Raw genomic sequence first — 7,726 nt, 5'->3', positions numbered from 1 at the left:
TTGTAGCATCGTTAGAATAACACATACTTTTCATAAATATAATTAGTAAGCTGTTGTGAAATTTTAAGTATTCCCGTGGTATTTTGAGGTAAGAGTTTAAGATTTAAATAATATTAAAGCTCAAATTTATTAATTATTTGGGATATTAATTAAACACCAACTTGAAAATTTTCTATAAAATTATATTAATTAATAATAGCTTATTCGCACGCACTGCGGCTTCTTCAGAAGTTTTATATGAAACGTAATCTACATTTATAAAATTTGTTTTTAATTTCTTTATTAATTTTGCAATAATGTAAGATGGACCATCTCGAAGGACAAATTTACATTAGTGATTTTTCCTCTGTGTAACTTCTGAAGAAGTCACAACGTGACGAAATACAGGTTGACCATAAATATTTGGAAGTTACAAGTACTTTGAATTTTTAATTTTATAACGAACCTCCAAGAGCTGCCGCAAGCGCAAGGCGAGACAATACTTACGGTATTTTTGAATAATTTTTACGTACCTACTTAATCAAATTATCACATCAACTTAAAGAAGATAGGCGGTATATTGATAAAATAGTACATTACGTATCAAGGGAAGAAACAGGGTTATTCCAGACTGCATGTGAATTGCAAACATACAGTCTGTGACAACCCTGTTTCTTCCCGAGGTTCGTATACTATTTTTTGTCATGTTTGTGCGGAAAGTTCATTATTAAATTGATAGTTGGCGAAATAAGAGTAAATGATTTAGAGGTTAGAAAGACATTATTATTGAACAAGTGATTTTTGCGCATGCCCATAAACTTCAGCGCATGCGCTGAAAAGACTGATTTCATTACCTCCCGACTAAAACACGGCTGAAAAGAGGCCATTTCTTCCCTATTTCATAGTACGCAAAACGAGCTTTCCGCGATAAACTTGACAAAAAATAGCTTTTTCCCTCGACATCGCTCGCAGAAATTAATATTGTTTCTCCATAAAACCTTTTAACTCCAACTTCACCCTTACAACGTTTTAATTTTATGTAATGTCGCCATCTTAGATTTCGAATACAAACGTAGCAACATCATTTCATCCTAAGGGTTGATTTTTAAAAATTGCCAAAACACGTCTTTGCTTAATCTCAACAATGAGCAACCTTCGAGTAAATCCAAGTACAAATAAAATATACCCCATGGAAATGTTGTAACCTCTTTTCATTTGATTAATAATATCAAACAGCATATATACCAAGTCCAAACAAAAATTGCAACACCTTTTTACCCCTCCCCACCCTTCGTAGGTTGAATTTTTTGAAATCTCGAGATAAGTCTTTCAGAAATTAAATGAGAAACAATTAAGACCAAGTTTCAAGTAAATCTGACCACGAATAATATATGTTTCATTTAAACATTGCAACTCCTCTTCACCACTCCTCCCCCAAACAGAGATTGAATCTTTTTATACCATTTTTAACGGATAGACTGATATTTTGACTGATAAATTTTTCGTTTTGGTGTCAGTTGCGTTTTGTTATTCCATGTCAGTTGCGTTTTCTTAAACCACGTTTTATGTCACGTTCCACGGGAAAAAGTATGCTATATCCGTCTCCTGGTTTTGAGGTATCTCCCCACCAATTTTCAGCCAAATCGGTTAAGCCGTTCTTGAGTTATAAATAGTGTAACTAACACGACTTTCTTTTATATATATACATTAAGTCTTGGTTTTGCTAGCATAAAGACAGTCTTTGTCTCTTGTTTTATGTCAAGTTATGTGGAACGGCACGGGAAAAAGTATCCTATATCCGTCTCCTGGTTCTAAGGTACCTCCCCACCAATTTTCAGCCAAATCGGTTCAGCCGTTCTTGAGTTATAAATAGTGTAACTAACACGACTTTCTTTTATATATATATTTTTTTTTTATTGAAGGAACAAGGATGGACATTAATCTGGTGGTTATCCTTCTTCAATTTACTGTGTTATTTTCGAATGCCCAAAATTTTGAACAATACCCATACTGCCATCCTCAGACTTTACAACATCCAGATGATGATTACGAGGAAGACAGATATAATCATTTAACGTCATTAACTTGCGTGGGTGGTAACACTGTTTCTAAGGAGTTCCTTTCACAATGGCGTTCAGAACTTAATTATAATGTATATAAAGCTTTATTTATGAATGGTTATCTAAATTCAATTCCAGAAATGACTTTTTCTGTATTACCCGATTTAGAAGAAATTTACTTGACTAAGTGCGGTATTAACGTTTTAGAAGTAAATGCCTTTACAGGTCTCCAAAGCCTTAAAGTATTAGACTTAGATAAAAATAACATAAGGGAAATAAATGCGGGGGTTCTAAGTAAACTAATTAGTTTAAAAACCTTAACTCTTTCAAATAATCAATTAGTTACAATTCATAAGGGTGCTTTTGATGGTTTATTAAAGCTGGAGTATCTGTTTCTGAGTGGAAATAACCTTGAATTTTTGGCTAACGAATTATTCTCTCATATGACTTTCATTCAAACGATTGATCTTTCTAGCAATCACTTCAAAACACTTAACTCTAGTACATTCAATAGTTTGGTAACACTGAGTCATTTAAATCTTAATAGCAGTAGATTAGAATACCTTCCCTCATTTTTATTTAAAGATCTCTCACAACTTGTTACGCTGGACATGTCCAACAATTCCTTAACAAATATTTCCTCTGGTTTACTGCTTGGACTTGAAAAATTGACTAAATTGGACATTTCTCATAATCAACTTACTAAATTAACTTTTAATGATCTCTATTTCCTAAGCAACTTAATAGAATTAAATGTCAGTTACAACAATATTGGTTTGTTAAATGCGAAAGAATTTATAACCTTTTTGCCGCATGTGAAATATATTTACATCGATAGAAACAATTGGACGTGTTCTATTCTTTCAAGTATTGTTAAAGATTTTAAAGTTGGTGGTATCACAATTATGTATGGAAGCAGCCATAGTCCATCGAATGTTTTTGGAATACCATGCATCAAATCTGAACTATCGTTTAACAAAAATGGAGAGAGCGAGATTTCGCAATATAGTGAATACTTTTCCAGCATTTTGATGGAATTAGTTGAAAAAGTTTCGAACAATAACAATCTTATGGAGCAACTGATAAACGCAAACTTGAACAGCTCCAGAAATATTCAGTTTCTGGCCGAAAATGCTCAAAAAATTGTAGTCAATGCAAAGTCTTCCGCACTTTCAGAAACACCAATCCATCAAAAGCACCTCACTGAATTGACAGAACGAGCAAACAATCATTTGAATAACATATCCAATCGAGCAAGAATAAATTCTGATCCCATACAATCGGGAGAAGTAAATCAACAATTTGCTATCAATAATCATGACACAGCTCACGTAGTACCAGTTTCTGAAAATAATTGGACGAAAATTTTAACGTTTATGGATAACGTGAAGGAGCAATCACAAATGACAATAACCATTTTGAATGCCATAAAGAGCATGTCTGAAGCCATAGCTTCAATACAGGCGGATGTTCGTGGACCTAATACTATTCCAAGGAAAGGCAATCATGTCAGTTCTGAACGTCTCGTAACAAACCCTTCAGAGTCCAACGCAAGCAGTGGCAACGTCCCCATAATTACTTGCTTGTCTATTATAATCGTAACTCTACTTGTAATCCTAGGTTTTATTTGTATGCGAAACACGAAAGGTAATTCTATTGTACATGGTCTAAGACGTTTCAAATATAATAGGTCACAAAGAAACATAAGCGATACTGAACTTACGGCAAACAGCGATGTTATGTTAAATTCTGGAGATGTGTAAACCATTTATGATACATTACCACTAATTTTATAAAATATGCATTTTTTTTTGTAGTTTATATCTTCTTTTGTTTATATGTTGTATAGAAAAAGTATGCGAAAATTTCATTAAACTATATCTAACAAGAACTATACTATTATTTCATTTCGAATACGTAAATGGGCATTTTGTGATGTTTACTTTTGAACTACCGAAACTATTGAACAGAAGCTCTAAGTATACCACAATAAACAAATATTTTACTTCATTGTACAGTGAAAATTTCCAAAAAAACGTGAGTTAAACGTAGTATTAATGTATACGCGTAAGAAGTAAAATTCTTTAAATTGTATATTATAGTAGTATTTCAAAACAAAATTGAGTTAAATTGCATTAACTAATTAGTAAACACCAGAAAAATACAACTTTATTTCCAGCGGACGAATGCGGAATATTGGTTTTGTTTTGACAGAAAACTTTTAGGCTTGTACCATACAAAACTGCAGATGGGATATACAAATCAAAATAAACAAATACAAGCGCATATGCAATACATCTCGTACAGCACACCGTAGGCGCGATTTACTAACAATTTGCCAAAATGACAATTTTCGGGTTATCACAAACAGTTTAGCTTCTGAAGCTTGTTAAAATGACTCCTTTTGGACATATCCACTAATGGTCACACGTGACGCGTGACGTGACGTTTTTCGGTTTTATACTTAAATGTCCTTCCTACCGCCCATAAAGATAAAGATAATTTCAAAAAATTGTTTGGATTGTGTCGCAGAAATTTCTAAAGTTTTGGTACAGTAAAAGTTCTTCATTCGCGGGGTATACGTTCCATAAATATGCCGCGAATATAGAAACCGTGGAGATGGAATGGTAATTAGTATGGAATCATAGGGGATACATTCTAAGGTTCCAAAGAAAAACCAATACGTATCAGAATAAAAGCAATTTATTATGAAATTCGCAATTAAAATTAATCGTTATAATCACCTTTAGACAAGGGTTTAAAAAATTTAGTGATTTTTTCTTGTTTTGAATTTTGAACTCGGTTACCTCTTTTATTTATAAAAGCTGCCTCGACACGTACCAACAGTACATACTCAAAAGATGCCGATACATTCAGGAGATTCAGTAGTGCATGAGATTCAGTAGTGCATGCTTATCGGTCCTAGATATCATTAGTTTAATGTTTGGAACAAAGGTTTGAAATTTTGCAGTAAGATGGATAAAGCTTTTTTCTGAAGCCTGTCGGGGGCCATTTTTTAATATTTTAATTTCTATTGAAAATAGGTGTCCTACAAGAAGCACCAACTTTAGGCACTTGTAGAAGCTTTTAATGGCCATATTATTGAAAACCAAAAACGTAGCGAGTTAGTGTGAACCTTTGTCTGTTACCATACAAAAAATCAGATACTTATCTCGCAGCGTTAAATTACAATATTTTCGGAAAAATTCACACTAAGCACGAATGGTCTATTGCGGTCAATCCCCTTAATAAATGACACCGAATCCTTTTCTGAAATTTTTAGCCGCGAATACATGAACTGGGTTGCAATTTTTCACCCGCGAACAATGAAAACGCGAATAAGGAACTTTTACTGTACTGCTGTTTATCTACTATCATGGCAACTGACACTTTAAGACAATTTTTGGTAATTCAAACTCTATGCTATACTGACTCTTTACTAGTTATTACGCTTGTAAAAGGTCCATCAAAATTGATTTTATACTCGTAACGCCAACAAAAAGACACAAAAGGTTGGGAAAGTGCTATAACGCTATTAATTTCAACTTGTGATGCATTTAACAAAATCGCCCGTTCCTTAGTAATTAATCAGTCATTTTTGCACTAATAGGCTTTGAGGCATTTTCTTAAAAGCCCTTGTATTAACGAGTTGCGGCAAGTACTTGTGAATTTCAATTGAGCTGACTATCAAAGGATATAAAGCCGCCCACGATCTACTTCGACCTCTTTTCCTCTGAATCATGTTATCTCATTCTTACTTGTATTAACAGCCAGTTCGAACAACGACGTAATAGAAATGACAAGCATACGTATATATATTTACCTATAGTTAAGACGATCAAAATTGGCATAGTCCGCAATAAATTATCTATGAAAATGGAAGTATCTTCTTTCTTGTTTCCACTTAGGACTGTAGCCATTTGCTGCGTTTTGACTATGCCCTTGTTAAGTTACGAAATGCTTCATGAGTAGTACAGACAAAGTAAAAAGAGATAACCGAATAACAGTAAGCGGTGCAGCTGTTAGAGGTCGGCTTTATATCTTTAAACGAGCGTCTTTACTTTACTAAATTCCTGAGAATGTTGAACTTTCTTCATCTGTTTCAGTTAAATATCAATTGGTGTAATGTTATTCCTTTTTCTTTATTAGTGTCCGCTGCAATTCCTACCTGACAACTCCTTTCTGTCTGTTATGAGTAAAAGCAGGCGTTCTGTCAGTAACCGCTCTATTCTAGTCAGTAAGTTAAAATAAGAAAGTAAATGTACAGTCTATTTCAGTTTGTTAGAATTATGACCTTGAAGAAATCTGCGCGAAAATAGAAAGAATACACACTAGGCGTGAGCAAGACAGAAATAGTTGGAACAAGCTTGAACGAGCGGAGCTCTCGATGGGCGGTCTTAGGAGATCGGCTAGAACTGTACAGTACTGGACGAAAATATTTAGCAATTTCTCAAAACAAAAGTGTATGTAAATTAAAATTAGAAAACAAAGCAAAAGTTTTATAGGTGTGTAGAGCGTTAAGTTAATTCATTTGTTATTATTTTTGGCTACATATGCTTTTAAATAAAGCATGTTCTTAAATTTTAACGAGGCAGTTTAAATAATTTAGCAAATGGTACTGTACACTTTTGTCTAGTTCTCCCTTGATGATGAAATGAGCTCCGCAGACAAATATGATTGAATTTGTAATTATGGTACGGTGCATCTTAATAAAGGGAAGGGGCATATCTCAAACTTCTTGAAACGAACAGTATCAGTTTTATTGCGGTCCATGCCAATTTTGAACGTCCCAACTGTACGAAAACGAAATGAGGTACAGGTTAAGACTGGAAACAGTTTTTCAATCAAAATTTATTATATTAATCTATTCATTAGGATTCCTTCATTTTAATATTTATTTAATAATCACTTTCTGAGTTAATCGCTACGGTCCAAGTTGCATTTCAAAATTGCTTATTTACCGTTAAAACTATAGGCTAAAAACCTCAACAGAAGCACCTTTTGTCTCTTTTTTTCTTCATAATACAGAATGCTACATACACTAAATGATAAGACTGCCACAGTTAGCAGAAAATGCATACATTGAAAAGTAACTTTTTCAAGGTTGCTGATTAGTATATTTATCGGTATTTTTGCGTTTAGACTTCCTTGCAACATCCATTCGATATTATCAAAGAAATATTCAGTATTACATGAAAAGATAACACAGAGAATAGTGATTTTGCTAGTGGTTTAATCGTCGCTTGGGGTAAGAGTCTGCATTTAAACTCAATTGTACTGCTTGCTTCTCGAATTTTAATAGAATTTCAATTCGATTTGAATTCCCTTACTAATCAAACCTTTAAAAATTATTAATTATTAACCGCTGTGAAAAGTAAAATTTTTTAGTTTTTCATATACTGACATTAACAGATATATATATTGTACATTCGTTTCGACGATTCTGTGACGCGATAGTACGTTTCGTCCTTTTTTCCTGCTGTCACCTCTCGTAGCTTAGTGTTCAGAGCAATGGTGCGTAAAACCGGGTTCGATTCCCGGCGAGGGTGTGCCATGAGCAAGAAAAAGTTGTCCATAGAATATTGCAATTAAATGTATTATTATCGAGTTATTAAGCTTCAAAGTTTAATTAAAATAAACGGGTGCTAATCATGCGCGTACCCAGCTTCTGCCCTGGGGGGGGGGGG

At 33.7% G+C, this 7,726-nt stretch overlaps 1 protein-coding gene across 4 annotated transcripts in view; it reads left to right on the top strand.

Moving 5' to 3' along the window:
* The window catches only part of LOC108742561 (leucine-rich repeat-containing protein 15-like), an 11,647-nt gene continuing 3,921 nt past the window's right edge, over positions 1-7,726 (top strand). Inside the window, exons 1-2 of one of the 4 annotated variants that reach the window (XM_025980622.1) lie at positions 1-88; positions 6,189-6,276. In XM_025980622.1, the coding sequence (XP_025836407.1) occupies positions 6,231-6,276 (46 nt within the window). In that variant the 5' untranslated portion in view covers positions 1-88; positions 6,189-6,230. Of the gene's footprint in view, positions 89-1,901; positions 3,919-6,188; positions 6,277-7,201; positions 7,288-7,726 lie in introns of those variants that run through there. The other 3 variants (XM_025980624.1, XM_025980623.1, XM_018477832.2) reach the window with 3 other exon arrangements.

This window comes from Agrilus planipennis, unplaced genomic scaffold, assembly GCF_000699045.2.
Source record: "Agrilus planipennis isolate EAB-ADULT unplaced genomic scaffold, Apla_2.0 scaffold3, whole genome shotgun sequence".
Lineage (NCBI taxonomy): Eukaryota > Metazoa > Arthropoda > Insecta > Coleoptera > Buprestidae > Agrilus > Agrilus planipennis.
Note: the sequence above shows the minus strand (reverse complement) of the source record. Positions and strands in the feature narration are given on the sequence as shown.